The following is a 19,788-nucleotide window of genomic DNA, read 5'->3' as shown; positions in this document are numbered from 1 at the left end:
ATTTTCAATTTGTCACAATTATCTAATCGTGAGGAAAATTAAATGTGGAAAAGGAAAAAAAAACATTATCATTAATTTCCAACATTTACGGAAGTTATACCAGCTCAAGTAACCACATTCGTTAAACTACATTAAGGCACAGTTAGCAGTGTGAATGAATCACTTGACAACAATGCAAGTTAGTGGTTGAATGTAGTTCAAATACGGCCCTTAGCACCACTTTCATTATCATGTTATGAACACTACTAAAACAAGTGTTTTGTTAACGCACGTAATTAATATATAATAACTTTTAAATCACTAAATTCATACCAACAATTTAAAAGATTAAAAAAACAGATTTATTTGAGATTACAGTTACTGAATAATTTTGTTTCCTTTTCCCATTCTCTCCATATTTTTACAAAGAGGTAATTAGATTTAATTTAATCTTTACAATTTTAATGACTTTCACTATAAAAACATTATATTTAGATGAAAATCTCTACCTTACCATTGAAGCAAAAACACATTAAAATTAATATTATTTTGCAAAATGTTAAGTCCCTTGGTGACAATAACAATTATGTATTAAAACAGTTAAACAAACTTTGAGCTATTTACATGCATAAAGTCTGCTGACTTAAGAAATTAAAATGCTTTGAATTATCTAGAATCAGTAAGTTAACATCATAAAGCAAGTGTTTAATAATGTCAATAATTACGAACAATATATATATATAATTGTTTGATGACAGATAAAATTGACCGAAGAGTTGATTTCTAGCATGACGTCAAGTTTTAGTAATGCTGATGTTTGAGATGAAGTTAGGGTTACAAAAACCAAAATATACAATACATTAATATCTATAGAACGTGACGTCCTTCTACCTTTTTTTTATTTTCATTTTCATTTCCCCTTAATTTAGTAAACTGATCAATTGCGGTTTGCGTGCTTAAGTAAACTTTTTACTCATCAGCAAATAGGTAACACCATTGAATGAATGATTAACTGTATCTGCAAAACAGGGGAATACACCAGGTCATGATCATTGAATTGAAGCAGTCTCTCATCCTATAAAACATGCAACAATGAAACACAATCATTTGAACATTCAAACGCTAACGCTGGAACGTATTCGACTTCTATTTTTCCTCCATGTTTGTTATACACTTGTCATCTTCTAACCGACTTGCCCTTCTGTATATATATACAGTTCATGTTTATGCAGCAGATAGTTGGCAAATTATGCACTTAAATTTTCTTGCTAAATCGAAACTTTTCACCAAGGGACCAAAGAAGAAGGGGGTATTATCCCTAGGGACGACCTGAGTAACACAAAATGGCTGACCATCGTTTCAGTTTGAGCTTGGTTGGATTGTTAATGGTGGCAATGGCATTTTTGAAGGGTGCAATTGCAGCTGATTATGAAGTGGGAGACGGTTATGGGTGGGATGTCCCCCCTAGTAACTCTAGTGAGTACTATCCTAGCTGGGCAAATAGATATGAATTTAAGGTTGGAGATTCAGCAGGTAATAACAATATCCAGTACCAGACCTTAATTACTTGTATATATATAATTTTTATAAATCTAACCCCTGCTTTTGTTCTGTACTTTTGTTGTTATATATTTCAGTATTCAACTGGACTGGGAATCACACAGCAGCTCAAGTAAGAAACCAGGCCGATTACGATAACTGCAATACAAACGCTACGGAAATGACTCTGTACGCAGTGGCTGGAGTAAGGGTGCCTTTTACCACAGAGGGATTCCATTACTTCATCTGTGTTGCGCGGAAGCGTGTGAAAGAGTAAAATTATTGTACTGAAAAATCACACTAAGTTCAATTCCCAGGAAAGAGAGGTGGATCACGAGGATCGCTTACATACCAGATCTTTCCTAGCCAGAATATCCCTCTATCGTAATTTAATAGCACAATAAATCACTACAATGACACTTGCAAAATATGCAGAACAAAAAATAAAGAACACTAGAATTTTAACGAGGTTCAGCAAATTTTGCCTACGTCCTCGGGCACTACCAAATATATTTCACTCCAAAAATACAAGTGAAAGTTTACAAATAGGGAGAGAGAACAATTGCCTTAAGTAGAGAATGGCAAGTGTGGGATGAAGAAAGTAAGAGATGGTTAGGCCTATTTATAGTTGAGGTTTAAGGATCAACTTGCAATGTCCCTATACAATTAGGGACCAAAATTGCAATTATCCCATGCCAACTTTTAACCCAACTTGCCAACCAATCTTACTTTCTACTTTCGGTGCCTTTCGGTGCCAACTTTCTGCCACTATTCATCTTTGAAAAGTCAAAGATTGTAGGTATCCAATAATCTCCACCTTGAAGATTTGATTAGGATAATCTTATCTTCACACAATTCTTTCTTCCTTTGACAACAATACTTGATAGTGCCTTCTTCAACTGTTAAACTTGCAGGATATTGATCAAGTTCAAACAATGTTCGAACTTGGTTGTTGTTACCACCTTGGTCATCATATCTGCGGGATTATCTGCAGTCTTGATCTTCTGAAGACAAATTTTCCCTTCTTCAATAATTTCCCGCACAAAATGGAATCGTACGTCGATATGTTTTGTACGTGCATGATAGACTTGATTCTTTGCTAAATGAATAGCACTTTGACTATCACAATACACGTTAATATGCTCCTGAACCAACCCCAAGGTTTTAGCCATACCTTGTAACCAAATAGCCTCCTTTACAGCCTCTGTTACAGCCATGTATTCGGCTTCTGTGGTTGACAATGCAACTGTAGACTGTAGTGTAGACTTCCAACTTATTGGTCCTCCAGCAAGTGTAAACACATAACCGGTGGTTGATCTTCGCTTGTCCAAATCACCGGCATAGTCAGAATCAACGTACCCAATAACACCTTTACCAAGTGTATTATCCTGCTTGAACAGTAATCCAACATCCACGGTCTTCTGAATATACCGTAGAATCCATTTCACAGCTTGCCAATGTCCTTTTCCAGGATTATGCATATACTTGCTCACTATACTAACTGCCTGTGAAATGTCGGGTCTTGTACACACCATTGCATACATCAAGCTACCCACTGCATTAGAATACGGAACTTGCAACATGTATTCTCGTTCCGTATTCGTCGAAGGAGATAGTTGTGCAGAAAGCTTGAAATGAGAAGCCAACGGGGTACTTACAGGTTTGGTCTGCTCGTTCATGCCAAACTGCTGTAGTACTTTCTTCAAATACTGCTTCTGAGACAAGCTAACTCTGCCATGAGCTCTATCTCTACATATTTCCATGCCAAGAATCTTCTTAGCTTCACCTAGATCTTTCATCTCAAACTCGAGATTGAGTTGAGTTGTAACAGCCCAATTTTTAGTAGTGTCAGAATAGTGATTTGAGATCACTAAAATTGATGAAAAAGTTAGAAAAATTTATTAATTAATAATTATAAGTTAAGTGTGATTTTAGAAATATTTTTAAATCAGTGAATTTTGTGATTTAAAAGAAATTATTAGGTAAATTGGGTCGAAAACGAGATATCGAGACCTCGATATTATAAACTGAGCCGTAAATATTTATAAAAATATTTACGGAGTGTCAACAGGATAATATTAAAGTTTCATTAAGAAATTTTAACGCTTTGATAGTTAATTATGAAAAAGGACTAAATTGAAGTAAGGATAAAAGTTTAATTATAGATTAAAGAAAAGTTAAAGGACCAAATAGGCAATTATGCCTTTTTCTAAAGTTGAGGCGGCATAACAAAAGAAAAATCTAAGATATTTTTAATTTAAAATATATATTATATTATACATGCGTAAGTAATAATTATGTTTTTATATTATATTATTATTAATATATTATATTATATTATATTATATTATATTATTATATATATATGACAAAGAAAGAAAGAAAAGAAACAGAGAGCAAAACAAAACAGAGAAGGGAGAAAGAAAGAAACAGAGAGCAAAACGAAACAGAGAAGGAAGGAAGGAAAGAAAAAAAGAAAAGAAAAAGGGAAATTTGGGGTTTTAAGGTTCAAAGTAATTTGGTAAGTCAATTTAATCCCCTTTTCTCTTAATTTTGATATTTTTTTGAAATCCTAGAATAAAATACTACTTGATTTAAGTTGAAATTTTGGAAGTTAGTAGATTATTAAGCATGGTTCATGTTGAATAAATTGTTAAATTAGGGATGTATTTGATAGAAATTTTGATTGGAATTGAATAAATGATTGAATTGTAAACTAAACTATAAGTTTTGAATTTTAGGGATTAATTTGAAATAAATTCGGAATTATGAAAACATGATAAAAATTAAATAGTTAAATATGAGTTTAGCAAGAAATTGGGTAGAATAAGGGTATGAATTGAGAAAGAAAAATATATAGGTTTAGTTAGGGGTTAAATTGATTTAATTTCAAGTTAGAAGTTAGTAAAGAATGTAATTGTAAAATAAAATATAAGTTTTGAATCGATAGGGATTAAATTGAAAGAATCCCGAAATTAGGGATTTATGGTGAAATTGAGGAATTAAATTGACTTTATAGTAAGAATTAAGAGAGAATATAGAGTTAGAATGAAAAAAATAAAATTAGTATTGATAAGGGCTTAAATTAGAATTTGATGTTGCCATAGAAGGGAAAAATGTTCAGAATGTTATAAAACATAAGAATAAGAGATGAAGTTTAATTTCCGAGCCTTGGGGCAAAAATGTAATTATGTAAAAGTTTAGGGGCAAAATTGTAATTTTGAAAAAGTTAGAGTCGAGGGCTATTTTGATGAATGTGATTATTAAATAAGTTAAATTTAATATTTTAGATCAAGAAGTACGAAACTCGAGGTTAGACAAAGGGAAGAATAAAGTTGAAGACTAAGTTGGTGAATTTGGCTATAATTGGTACCAAGGTAAGTTTACGGTAAATAAATGCAATATTTCAATATTTATTATTAATGCTGTTAATTTCCAGCAATTATGAATTTATTTTATGAATTTATTTGATGATGATCCAAGCATGAAATGATAGAGAATTAAAATTTAAAAGTCCCGTTGATACATAAGGATGGTACTGGATACGAATGTCATGACATTTGGGTAAAGAGATCCCATGTAAGACCATGTCTGGGACATGGCATTGGCATCCTTAAGATCATGAGAGGTCCCCTGTAAGACCATGTCTGGGACATGGCATGGGCACCGAGACGAGAGGTCCCATGTAAGACCATGTCTGGGACATGGCGTTGGCACCGAGATGAGAGGTCCCCTATAAGACCATGTCTGGGACATGGCATGGGCACCGTCACGAGAACATCCCATGTAAGACCATGTCTGGGACATGGCTTTGGCATGTTATTATCAGAAGAGACCCGAGTATCCTTATTATTCCAATGTAGTTCAACGAGCTTGTAAACGAATCATGTTCATGAAAGTTCAGTTTAAAGCATAAATGGCAAGCTCAGGTAAGTTGTAAGACTTAAGAACTTATTATACTATCAATTGATGTTCAACGATGCAGCAAGGATTGAGTAAGTTATGCACACAAGTATTCTAAGTAAACAAGTAAGAGAACTAGTATGAGATTAACTAAAGAGTAAACTAGAGATATAGACATTGAGTTTAATTATTTAAGTTAAATATTGTTATTTATTTGCTAGTAAACTTACTAAGCTTTATGCTTACTTCTTTTATTTCTCTTTCTCTTATAGTATTGCAAAGCTACTTCAAGGATCCTAAAGAAGTCGGAGATCGTCCACACTATCAATTACAACTGCTCGGTATTTTATATCGAAACACGTTTAAGTTATGGCATGTATAAGGATTTAGTTATTTTGTATGTTTGTAGTGATGATTTTGCTAATGAGTGATGTGTAAGTATTTGATGATGTATGGTTATTAAAATGATTAAGGATGAAGGTGTTTGTTGTTATGAAAGATTAGGTGATAAATTATGCATGGAAATCATGAAAGGATAAAATTTTGCAAAGAAACAGAATTCAGGCAACACAGTGACGTGAATTTGAAAAATCACCCAAGATAGTATAAAATGAATTAGAGGGTGAATGATATATGGAATTAAAGCTTGTTGAGTCTATTTTCATGGAAAAATAACGGTGTAGAAAAAAAGAAGTTTATATTTTAAGATATGTGAATTTTAGTAAGATAGGCTCAGAACTATTTTTGGAGTCCCCTATTCTGAGTTTAGAAAATAATTACAAATTGTACAAAAATGGTTATGAGTTGAAATTTACATGCTTAGATTCCTTAATGAGTCTATTTTCTATAGAAACAAGTAAGAACTTTATATGAAAATCCTATAGTGAGAAAACTTATTTTTAGTGACTAGAGGTCAGGGCAGTCTGGTGGTGACACAGGGGAGACTTTAACTAATAAACTGTACTAATTTGCTGAACCAAAAATTCTAAAAATTTTATGGTGAGTAGATATATGAGTCTAGTTTCAGGAAAAATTTACAGAATTGGATTTCGAGTTTCAGAACTCGAGATATGAATTTTTAAGAAACTATGACGCAGTTGGACAGCTTGTCCGAATTTGTTTAAGTGCTCAAATAAGTTTAGTAATGCCTCGTGCTCGACTCCGGCGACGGTCTCGGGTAAGGGGGCATTACATGAGTCTTCAATCTCTCAATCTAAACTTTGCTCTTTGATGCTATCAGCATATCATCAACATATAAGAGCAAGTATATGAAAGTTCCTTCTTGTAGCTTCTGAAAATATACGCAATGATCAAATTTACTTCTTGTGTACCTTTGCCCTTTCATGAACTGATCAAATCGCTTGTACCACTGCCTCGGAGATTGTTTCAATCCATAAAGCGATTTTGTCAGTTTGCAAACCCAATTTTCTTTATCAGCAACATTGAATCCATCAGGCTGAGTCATATAGATTTCCTCTTCCAAATCACCGTGTAAAAATGCTGTCTTTACATCAAGCTGAACTAGTTCAAGATCGTATTGCGCAACCAAGGCTAGCAAAATTTGAATAGACGAATGCTTCACAACTGGAGAAAACACTTCATTGTAGTCTATTCCTTCTTTCTGAGCGTAACCCTTTGCTACCAATCTAGCCTTGTATCGAATTTCATTTTTACCAGGAAATCCTTCCTTCTTTGCATATACCCATTTGCATCCAATTGCCTTCTTTCCCTTGGGCAGTCTCACCAACTCCCAAGTCCTATTTTTATGAAGAGACTGCATTTCTTCATTCATAGCTTGCTTCCACTTTACACCATCAGAGTTACTTATTGCTTCTGTGTAAGTGGAAGGAACATCATCATCTGCAATTGGAAGTGCATAGGCCACCATATCATCAAAGCGACCAGGCTTACGAATCTCTCTTCTTGGCCTCCTATATGCAATTGAATCTTGTTGCTGTAGAAGTTCTTGGGTCGAAACTTCTTCATCATTTGTTCTTTCAATATTAGCTGGATCATCATTAACCTTTTCAAACTCCACCTGCTGCAAAGTACTACTGGTTTTGTCATCCTTTTGTGAATCCTCGTTCTTCATCATGGTTGATTCATCAAAAGTTACATCTCTACTGAAAACAATCTTCCTTGTATCAGGACACCAGAGACGGTATCCTTTTACACCACCAGTTATACCCATGAATAATGTTTTCTTTGCTCTTGGGTCTAACTTAGATTCTTTTACATGATAAAATGCAGTGGAACCAAAAACATGTAAAGAATCATAATCAGTAGCAGGTTTACCAGTCCACATCTCCATAGGAGTTTTTCCATTTATTGCAGCTGATGGCAATCGGTTAATTAGATGGCACGCATATGTAACTGCCTCAGCCCAAAATTCCTTGCCCAATCCAGCATTGGACAACATACATCGAACTTTCTCCAGTATAGTCCGATTCATGCGTTCTGCCACCCCATTCTGCTGTGGTGTATCTCGAACAGTGAAGTGTCGCACAATGCCCTCATCTTGACATACTTGTAGAAATGGATCATTTTTGTACTCAGTACCATTATCTGATCGAAGTCGTTTGACCTTTCGACCTGTCTAAGTCTCCACCATATTCTTCCACTTCAGAAATGCATCCAAAACTTCATTTTTTTCTTTTCATTAGATACACCCATACTTTTCTTGAATAATCATCAAGAAAAGTGACAAAATAGTGCATACCTCCCAAAGAAGCCACTTTGGTAAGTCCCCACACATCACTGTGAACATAGTCCAGAATTCCTTTCGTATTGTGAATTGCTGAACCAAATTTTACCCTCGTCTGCTTGCCCAGAACACAATGTTCACAGAATTCCAATTTGCAAGAATTTGCACCTTTCAACAAGCCTTGCTTCGCCAAAGTCTGCAAAGCTTTTTCACCAGCATGTCCCAATCGCCTATGCCATAACCTGGTAGCCTCTGAATCTGCATCTTTCGCAGAAGCTGTTGATGTTGATCCAATAACTGTACTTCTATTTAAATAGTACAAGTTATTTCTTCTAGTGCCTTTCATCACCGTCAATACCCCAGCTACTACCTTTAGTAATCCATCTCTCAAAGTGATTGTGAGCCCTTTAGATTCTAGGGCCCCTAATGAGATGAGATTTTTCTTCAAGCTAGGTACGTAGCGAACATCTGTCAAGACTTGGATTGAGCCGTCGTGATTCTTCAATTGGACTGTACCCACTCCCATTGTCTTACAAGCACTATCATTGCCCATAAGAACAATTCCACCTTCTAGCTCTTTAAGACTAGAAAACCAGTCCTTATTAGGACACATATAGTAAGTACATCCTGAATCCAAAATCCACTCATCCGTTTGACATGCCATTGCCATGCCAACCAAGCTAAAGTCTGACTCCTCATCATGCTCCGCTACACATGCATTAGACATAGCCTTGCCCTTTTGTAGCTTAGGACAATTCTTTTTCCAATGCCCTTTCTCACGACAAAAGGCACATTCATCTTTGGCGGGTCTCCCTTTGGACTTACCCCTTCTACCAGGTTTGCTGCTGTGTGAACGACCTCTTAGTGTTAAGACTTCTGCAGTTGTATCTCTGTGATCTCTTTTATCTTTCTTTCGAGTCTCAGATCTATACAACGCACTACAGACTGCATCAAATGTGATCGTGTCCTTCCCATGAAGCAATGTGGTGGTAAGATGATCATATTCATCAGGAAGGGAATTCAACAACAATAATGCCTTGTCTTCATCTTCAAATTTCTCATCCAAATTTAGCAAGTCTGCTAAAATTTTATTGAATGAGTTCACATGGTCATTCATCGACATACCGGGTGCATACGTGAACCGAAAAAGTTTCTTTTTCATATAAAGCCTATTTTCAAGACTTTTCGTTAGAAACTTTTCTTCCAATGTATCCCACAGCTTCTTCGCTGATGTCTCCCTCATGACGGAGTACTTCTGCTCTTTGGCCAAACATAGGCGGATTGTACCACACGCCTGTCTATTGATCTTGGCCCACTCCTTGTCATCCATCTTGTCAGGTTTTTCTTCAAGGGCTATATCCAGCTCTTGCTGACATAAGACATCCAGGATCTCACACTGCCACATACCAAAATTATTGGTACCGTCAAATTTCTCTACTTCAAATTTTGCATTTGTCACAGTAGTCCTTGCTGATGACGATGCTGCTGCCATTTTTCTCCTCAATCCCAACTACTGTATACGTGAACAGTACCGTATACGTGAATAGTGCCGTATACGTGAATAGTACCGTATACGTGAATAGTACCGTAAACGGTCGTATTCCCCAAGTACGAACCTGGCTCTGGTACCAATTGTTGCGCGGAAGCGTGTGAAAGAGTAAAATTATTGTACTGAAAAATCACACTAAGTTCAATTCCCAGGAAAGAGAGGTGGATCACGAGGATCGCTTACATACCAGATCTTTCCTAGCCAGAATATCCCTCTATCGTAATTTAATAGCACAATAAATCACTACAATGACACTTGCAAAATATGCAGAACAAAAAATAAAGAACACTAGAATTTTAACGAGGTTCAGCAAATTTTGCCTACGTCCTCGGGCACTACCAAATATATTTCACTCCAAAAATACAAGTGAAAGTTTACAAATAGGGAGAGAGAACAATTGCCTTAAGTAGAGAATGGCAAGTGTGGGATGAAGAAAGTAAGAGATGGTTAGGCCTATTTATAGTTGAGGTTTAAGGATCAACTTGCAATGTCCCTATACAATTAGGGACCAAAATTGCAATTATCCCATGCCAACTTTTAACCCAACTTGCCAACCAATCTTACTTTCTACTTTCGGTGCCTTTCGGTGCCAACTTTCTGCCACTATTCATCTTTGAAAAGTCAAAGATTGTAGGTATCCAATAATCTGCACTGTTGGTACTCACTGTGAGCAAGGCCAAAAGGTGGCATTCGATGTTATAGCTGCCGATGAATCATCTGCACCACGTGCCACCTTGTTTTCCTTGTCCATGTTTCTCTCGGCCGTGGCCATCATTATTCAAGCAGTGTCCATTGCTGAAACCATTGTTTATGCAGAGAGATAGAAGACATCTTATACTGTAGATTCATTTTACAAGGATTGTGTTGGATGTTGGCGTGTTTGCCCCACATGGAAAAGGGACCAAATTATGGCGCCTCAGGCGTTGTATAAAAGAAGGTCTTGTGCCTCTATTTGTTTGCTTCCCAATCTCTCCCACTTTCTTTAATATACTTGCAAGTATATTTTTGGAAATCCTTTTAATTAAGGTTTCATTAGTTTGTAACTTTTGTATTAGTGAAGTTATCATCAAAATATTAAATAATCTCTCTGTAAAATTTATTTAAAGATTCGTATATGTTCATTGATAATAATGTAAATTAAGTATTTATACAAAATATTGTATGTTGTATATTATTTAATATCATTTCCTCTCATCCCTATCCAATAAAAAATTGATGCTTATTTATTTATTTATTATCTTGTTTTTTCAAATATATTTTAATATTTTTCAATAAATTACATCAATTGAATGTTAGATGATATTATGTGTTTTTAACTTTGTAATAAATATTAGTTGTATATTTACCTTATCATGTATTTTTAAATAATAGAAATGTCTTTTTTTTATTTTGTGAAAATAATATTTTATTTTAAAAGTTTGTAATTAATATATATTTGATACTGTTATATTTAAAAGCTTCAGATTAATTTATTTTTATTTAAAATTAGTATTTTTTTTCAAGATAAAACATTATATTTCTTTAAAAAATGAGAGTACAAAGTTCGAAACAAATAATAATAAAAAAGTAACAAAGTGTTGTTGAATTGGTAGTGACAAACCGATCTAAAATCTTCCCAGGAAGAAGCAAAAAGTGAAGAAGAAATGACCATCAAATCTACTATTAATATTTGTTTAATATAACAATTGTGTTAAATTTTATATTAAAACAAATCATGCATGTGAAATTTGAACCTTTAAAGCAGTTTTGTTTAGATTTTTGATGGTGTCATTGATGAACCTTTAAAGCTTCAGCAAAAGAAAACAAAGTTTAACCCTTTCGAAAAGGCATGCATTGTTGGAGAGGTGGAGGCATACATATGGTAATCCCGTAATCTTTTTTATTAGGCTTGAACCAATCCCATTTGATAAATTATATGGTACTGTTTATTTGTTAAAAAAGAAGAAAAATTGCAAAGATAGATAGGGTGCTCGTGTCACCATTAATGGGTAGATGCCTTAGATTCAAACCTAACAGGTTGTTGCCGCTGGCAAGCTCGGCCCATTTAGAAGCCCAGACTGCAACTTGGATATCTCTCGTTTTTCCTTGGCGGGATTTTGGGTTTTCTCGTTAACAATAATACAACCTAAAAACGAAGGGGGGAAGGAAATGATAATTTTAGGAAGTGGAAGACTTAATGGAGGTAGTTGCAAATGTAATGATGGGGGGATGGCAGTCAAACAACTGCCCCCACAAGACGTCGCTATTAATTAATTGACAGGCCCCAAGTTTCTTCAGCAACTTCCATGAAAGCTGTAACTCGGCCTCCACCACTGTATAATGGAAGAAGGATAAACAACAACACTTCAGTACTGCAAAAAGAGAGACAAAAGACCCAAGGCCAGGGGGAACGACTGTAAGCAGCAGAGAACACGATCAATATTCAGACACAGATAAAAGAAAATGGCAATGAAAATCGTCAGCATGACAGCAACACTTGTTGTTTTGGCTTCAAACGTGCTGCAGATCACATATGCTGGAACTTACACTGTGGGTGACACCATTGGTTGGATAATCCCAACCGGTTATACTGAATTATATCATAACTGGACAGACAATAAGAACTTCTTAGTTGGGGATATTCTTGGTGAGAGTTTCTCTGTTCAGTTTCTCACAGATATTAATTTTCTTGTGACGATCAATGTTCCTTTTTTTTTTTTTGCAGTGTTTAAATTTACGACCGGAGAACATGATGTTGCCAAGGTGACCGAGGCTGCTTACAACGCCTGCAGCAGTGCCAATACCATCCTTACTCGGAGCACCGGACCGGCGAGAATTACGCTTAACAGTATCGGTGACCATCACTTCATTTGCACTTTCGCCGATCACTGTGCTGAGGGCCAAAAGCTGAGTGTTGAAGTCCGAAATGGCCCCAGGACTGCTCCTGTGCCTGGAACAAGCCACAATACGACCGGAACCCCACCACCTCCTCCCAGCTCAGCTTCATCCCTTGTTGCCACCATCTCTCTTGTCTTCATGTCCATGGGGATTCAAATAGCAGGTGGCGGTCGCCATTTCGCATAACCACACCGTCTGCCATCGCTAAAAGCCCAAATAGTGATGTAAAAAAATTCACATCAATAGCTATAGGTAATGGCCGTCATATTTATTACATGTAAATCTTTAATAAAAAATGAATTGTATCTCGCATAGGCGAATAGCGGACTATTTTATCAAGAATCATTTCTAACTTTATTTATGGAAATGAATCAATTTTTTCTATTATTTACTAGAAAGTGTCGAAAAATACAAAATACGTCCACGTAGAAGCTTTTTTGGGTGAAATTTTAACAAATCACGTCCCTGAGGGAGCGATGATATGGAAGCGCTTTTACTGACGTGGTAAAATCGCTCCCCCGAGACGCAATTTGCTCCATGTATTTTTTCCTAACGACTATTTCAATTTTTGACCGTTGGGGATCTAACGGTAAAAAAATACACTATAAAACCCCTCCTATTTTTTCACTCAATATTTCTTCTAAATTTAGCAAAAAAAGCTCTCAAATTTCTCCCTAAATTTCTCAAAGCTCTTTTTAATTAATTATTTCCTTTATTTTTTTTCTAAATTAGTATTTTTTTATAATTTCAAAAATGTGTTATCAATGGTCAGGGAATTAATTCGTTTAGATCATAAACATATCTTCGTCGAACAAATGAAAATGGTAAGGGTTAATTTTAATTTTTGAATATTAATTAATCTTTTTTATTTATGTAATTTTAATTAATTTTTATTTTATATTTTTTTATAACAGTCTGTAGATTGGGTGTTACAATGTTATATTCGTAATATGTCTCGCCCTCCATCACTGTTGATAGAAAATTACTTGAGGGAAGCGGGTTTTTGGCACGTGGCCACTATAGGTGGGGGGTGCAAGCTGGACCTGAAACTCGTCAGCGCGTTAATAGAGAGGTGGAGACCCAAGATGCACACGTTTCATCTTCCATGCGAAGAGTATACCATCACTTTGGATGACGTGTAGTTACAATTGGGATTGCCGGTGGATGGGTTTGCATTCACCAGGCCCGTTCAATCTGTTGATTGGGGAGCCGTATGCTACAATCTTTTCGATGCGATTCCGGATAATATTTAGGGAAGTCGGATCGAGATGGGCTCGTTACAAAACCTCGTACATCTGAGGTGGCTGCTGAAACTCGTTGATTTTAAAGCAGCTGACGAATTTAGTTGGGGGTCTACCGTGTTGGCAACATTGTACCGGGAGATGTGCGGGGCGACGCCACCAAATAAAGCCAAAATCGGAGGTTTCTATCACTACTACAATCTAGAGGTGCTCATGGGTCGGGTTCGGGTCGGGCCCAGAAAAAAATTTCGGCCCGCATCCTAGGCCCGGGCTCGGCCTGAAATATGGGCCTGAAATTTTGTCCAGGCTTGGCCCGGGAAAATTTCCTAAGCCCGAGCCCAGCCCATTTTTTTAATAAACACCAAAAATTTATTTTAAAAATAAAAAATAAAAAAAGTATTTTAAAATTAAAAAATAAAAAATATATATTTATTATATATTCGAGCCGGGCTGGACAGGTCCCGAGCCAAAAAAGTGCTGCCCGAGCCAAACCCATATTTCGGGCCTATATTTTTACCCGAATCCTTCCATATTTCCCGACGGACCGCCCTGCCCATGAGCACCTCTACTACAATCATATGTTCAGTTTTGCTTTCCATTTTACATCCTCGAGTGAACCACCCATATATATTCCCACTCATAACGAGGTAAAATTATATTAGATTTACAATTATTACATAAATTTAAAATATAATTGTATGCTAAAAATTTATTTAACTAGGTGGAACCATTCGGCGAGTTATGTTGGAATACCTACCGCTCTTGAAGATATACGGCTTCTATTAGACCAACGGTCGGAAGCGCAAGTAAGTATTAAATAATATATATACATAAAATAGTCATTTCATATTTAGTATTTAGTATTTAGTATTATGTATATAACTAATATTTTTATCACGTTCATATAGTTTCAATAGACATGATATGAGGATCTGATAATTCGAGCAATAATTCTAGATGAATTCTTTCAAAATCTGAACATTTGGCATGTTAAGGTCCCATTGGTCAACTATGCTACTGTCGAGATGCACCAGACGGAGAGTGTTGCGGCAATTTAGATTCCGACAATCGATTCCCGTGGCACTTGAGGTACTCGATGATAAGTACAAAATTGACTTACAGCAATCGAATACGAATTGGTCGGTATTCTTCTCGGAATATATTGAAATTTCAGAAAATCAATATGATTACATACCTACTCGCGAACCGATCAACGTTCCAGAGTTAGCGTATGCGCTAGAATACATGTCATAGTTTAGAATATATGACAAGCCATATTTACTGTCGGAAGAGCAAAAGCGTGGTAAATTCATGTCGAAAAAGAATGACGGGGCCCTTTAAATCTAAGGAGAATGGATGACGGCACGGGCCCATCAATAGCGCCCACACATATACCGGGCCTAACGCCTCAACCGACGACACCCACACCACAACCTCTTTAGATTATGCTAGGTGCGTATCCTAGCCCTTATATGTTTCCTTCTCTCAGTCTTATACCAGGTTGGAATGTATGGCCCAGTGCATCTTTTTTCTTGATGACTCCCACTCAACCGACGATATATAGGCCATCGTCGCAGGAGGGATCGCACAAGGTACCGTCGGGAAGCTCATCTCATTACCAATCCCCATTACCTTATGAGATTCAAACACCTCCGCTGTGGGTGATGCAAACACCTCCGCATTATTTATTCTATCAAGTTGGGTCATCCTCCCAACACTCACAACCACAACCCCTACTGGAACAACCACAACCCCGGTCGGAACCTGAACTAAGGAGGAATTCAGCGCGTAACCTTCGACCACCCCCATGTGGTATTGATTCCGCTGGCATATACATTGATTTTTTTAATATATTTGTACAAACTGTTTTTATATTGTTTTATTTAAAAAATAAAATTTATTTTTAATATTTTATAGTAAATTATTTTAATATAAATTGTTTTAATATATTTGTACAAACTATTTTTATATTGTTTCATTTAATAGTAAATTATTTTTATATTTTTAATAAAATAGAAGTTCTTTTGAATAATACAATAGAAATAATGTAACATAGTTTCATTACAACAATTATCTACTATTTCGATGTAGACATGATCGAATTGTATGACCTAAGTTTTTACACCATCCGCACAACTTCTGTTGGTTCATTCTTTCCCGAATATCCATATTATTACGTATTCTACTCGTGGAAGGTCGACCTATTAGTTTGCGACGTAATTTTCTATCTGGTAACAACTTAAACGGAGCAAGCGATACAAACGACCACTTACGTACATCTGGGACTGATGGGAATACGTGTCTCCACACATTGTACATGTATTCTATTTTCTACACTTCGTCGACATATCTCATAGGATCCAAACAAAGATTTTGACAAGCTGCAATTGCATGAGCGCATGGATAACGAAATGCGTCAAACATCCCACAGTCGCAAGTCCTATTTCTCAAGTATACACGATATTGCCCGTCGGTAATACCTTGGTTCGGTTTGTCAAACTCCGTCACACGAAACCATAGGTTGTCGCGATCATGACACACTGTGTGCTTGGTGTTGGCCCGCGCTTTCGTCTTATTAATTTCTTGCAATACCTTCTGGTACTATACATGGCTTCACTGTATTTGGCTTTTATAACTCACTGCTCACTTTGGAAATAGTGTCACTAACGAAAATATGTCTATCACACAACCGAGGTTATCGACAAATAACGTGTTCCTTTTATAACAGAATTTATGCATCCAGCCAGGTTTGAGGTCATATGACCATATCGTAGGCCGCCGTCGTATGCTTGTATCCACTGTTCGAAAGATATGTTACAGAGGTAGTCTACGCATTGTTCGTTAACTGGACACAAAATCACCAACACGTGAAAATTACATATCACTCTTCCATTCAGAATAAATTGAATATTATAAACGAAATTATATTAATAGAGATTAAATACCCATGTTGGTCACTTGTCGTCGTTCAGTGGTAAACCGATATTGCTTGTAGTAGTTGGACGCAACGTACCTTAGACAATACCAATGGTGTGTGCGATCCCATAGGTTTCACTGTCACTCAATTACGACTAGTATTCTAGTGCCCCGATCCAATATAATACAGATATCAGGTTGGGGGCAGACATGCCTCCTTAACCTAGAAAGAAGAAATCACAGTCATCACCTGACTCCCCTGGTGTTATTGCAAACGCAATTAAAAAGATTCTCCCACCGCTATCATGTGCCACAACTAGCAATAGCTGATGGGTATATCTACCATTTATAAAGGTACCATCAATTTGTACCAATGGCTTGCAGTATACAAATACATCTCGACATTACTTAAAGCTTTAGAACAGACGCTTGAACACTTGGCATCCACAAAGCAGTCGATCATTATAGTACGCATGGCCCGTTTTAAGGTCTGTTATGCAACCTAGGACTTACCTCTCCAGCACCTGACACCACTGTCATACCTCATTATATGGCATCCCACCCACTATGCATATTTTCTAATGCCTTTTGCTTAGCTATCCAAACCTTGTGGTAAGAGGGCGTTTACCTCAATTGGCTACGAATATTGGCAATTAAGACCAACACAGAAGTCTTGGGATTTGCCTTCACCGTCGGTAGTATTAAGGTAACTATCATATTTGAATCCATCTTAGGATGATCTTGTGAAACACTTGTCAACAAAGTACGTTAAGTAATGCAACATTAAGTAATAATAGTATTATTCAAAAACCCTAAACACCTAGTGATACTGTACCGAAAATATAGATATGTAGACCTTTGTACTTTTTCATCTCCCACAAGCCTATCTTTTTCTTAACCGAAACCATGATTTTTCATGAACATGTACCGTCTTGCACTGCACACTTAGTCTCAAACTTCTCGGATTTGGATTTAACCATGTTGTTGTTAACCCCGTTCATGATGCTATGTTGTTCCAATGCATCAAGAAAACTATCATTACTGGAAAACTCTTTACCAACTTTCAATTCACCCGAATTCAATTACGAACTTGTACGGTCACACATTTTGTGTGATAAATCTGGAAACTCCAATGCATTATCTGTCGATAGATCGACATTATGCATGTGGGTTAGAGACGAGTACGCCTTGAATCGCGAATCTTCTTCTTCTTCATCTGAACCCCCTTCAACATCTTCAGGTTCGATTGGAACAGGTTTCAGTTTAGAAAATAATGGAACTTCTACACTATTGGGGCTGAGCTCTTGAGGTGGATCCACATTGGATTCATCATCCGACCCACCATCATCTGCAACGTATGAGGTCCTATCGCCGGTGGATGTCGTAGAGAGTACATCATCCCTTCTTTTGGACGTTTCGTAACGTCCCCAATCAGATGTAGATTGTCAACCACTAGAAGTTGATGTCATTTCCCAATATGTATTTCCAACATCGAACATAGACCCAATGATGTACATTTCTCATCCACTAACCGAGTGTCGTGCAGGAGTTGTGTGTTCCATATTTCCACCAAACACTGGTGCTTCTGTGTTCTACCTCCCACTAACGGAGTGTCGGGTAGGGGTCGTGTATGCCTCTCAAACAGTAGTAGATGCTGAAGTCGTAAATGTCCACTAGTGAGATGCGTATGCACCATCGCCTCCAAGCTATGACCACCTTTTATATCAAATGAGTCATATGTCACGGGATCAATCGAAGCACAAAATCGATACTTAATAGATGAAACTCTCATTGGCATCGTTTCGAAGATTTTACGCCTAATTCTTTTACGAAGTTCTATCAAATCTATGTTCTGGTTAAAAACCAGTCGCGCTGTATTCTCCGATAAAAAAATAACGCCGTTCTCGGTGTCACAGACCTTACCATCATAGTAAATAACAGCACTAATACGTTCACTCATCTTTAATTTCTATTTTGTTTAGCCTTTCTAATTTTTCTTGCTGTAACTTATACAACCTGATAGTGAAATTTTGCTCATTTATAGCCTAAGGCCAAACAAGAACTACTGTAGAAAAAGAGCGTCCACGTGAGAGCTTTTTTCATCAATTTTGCTAACAATGCATCTTGCTTGAAGTGTTTTTGACACAATTTGTTCAGAACCATCTTCTCAAAATTATTTTTCAAGAACTACTGTATAAAAAGAGCGCCACGTGGGAGCTTTTTTCAGTATTTTTGCTGACAGTGCATCTTGCTTGAAGCATTTTTGACACCATTTCTTCAAAACCGTCTTCTCAAAATTATTTTTCAAGAACTAATGTAGAAAAAGAGCGTCATATGAGAGCTTTTTTCAATATTTTTGCTGACAGTGCATCTTGCTTAAAGCGTTTTTGACACCATTTTTTCAGAACTGTCTTCTCAAAATTAATTTTTTTGAAACTACTTTAGAAAAAAAATCCTTATTGTCAAAATAATTTTCCCTAAGCCCTAAACCTAAACACAAAATTACTTTTTTTAAAATAAACCCTAATTTAATTAATTTTTTTTAAAAACTCTAAACCCTAATTTAATTAATTTATTTAAAACCCATAAAACCTAACTTAATTAATTTTTTAAAAAACTCCAAACCCTGATATATTTTTTAAAATTCTTAAACCCTATACTCTAAACCTAAATTATTTTAACAAAGCCCTAACCCTAATACTAACACTAGCCCTAACCCTAAACTATTTTAACAAGACCTTAAACCCTAAAGACCCTAAACCAAAAAACTTTGGGGACTAAACATGCAAAAAACCCTAACTTTAGAAAAACACGGAGCAAATCGCTCTCCCAGGGACACGATTTGCTGAAATTTCACCTAAAAACGCTCTTACTTGGACGCGTTTTGTATTTTTCGACCCTTTCCGATAAATAATGAAAAAATTAGCCCATTTTCATAAATAAAATTAGAAATGGGTCTTTATTGATAAAATAATCCGAATAGTCAAATATTAACCGAGATTTCAAATAAAAGAAAATCTTTTTTGCAAATCACAAAGATAGGCTGCCAGTGCCACCATTTATGAGATAAACAGTGATGA

The 19,788-nt window shown here is 36.2% G+C and overlaps 2 protein-coding genes across 2 annotated transcripts; both read left to right on the top strand.

Moving 5' to 3' along the window:
- The first annotated feature begins 1,322 nt into the window (after nucleotides 1-1,322).
- LOC121217985 (cucumber peeling cupredoxin) lies at nucleotides 1,323-10,498 on the top strand. The gene is made up of 3 exons (XM_041094809.1): nucleotides 1,323-1,512; nucleotides 1,617-1,707; nucleotides 10,309-10,498. The coding sequence occupies exons 1-3, from the start codon at nucleotides 1,323-1,325 to the stop codon at nucleotides 10,496-10,498; spliced, it is 471 nt and encodes a 156-aa protein (XP_040950743.1).
- Nucleotides 10,499-11,789: 1,291 nt separating this feature from the next.
- Nucleotides 11,790-12,938, top strand: LOC107942687 (stellacyanin). Its single transcript, XM_016876392.2, has 2 exons — nucleotides 11,790-12,300; nucleotides 12,379-12,938. Exons 1-2 carry the CDS (start codon nucleotides 12,117-12,119, stop codon nucleotides 12,735-12,737), a joined length of 543 nt encoding a protein of 180 aa, XP_016731881.1. The 5' UTR covers nucleotides 11,790-12,116; the 3' UTR covers nucleotides 12,738-12,938.
- The last annotated feature ends 6,850 nt before the right edge of the window (nucleotides 12,939-19,788 follow it).

The sequence above is a fragment of the Gossypium hirsutum genome, chromosome D05, assembly GCF_007990345.1.
Source record: "Gossypium hirsutum isolate 1008001.06 chromosome D05, Gossypium_hirsutum_v2.1, whole genome shotgun sequence".
Taxonomy (NCBI): Eukaryota; Viridiplantae; Streptophyta; class Magnoliopsida; order Malvales; family Malvaceae; genus Gossypium; species Gossypium hirsutum.
Note: the sequence above shows the minus strand (reverse complement) of the source record. Positions and strands in the feature narration are given on the sequence as shown.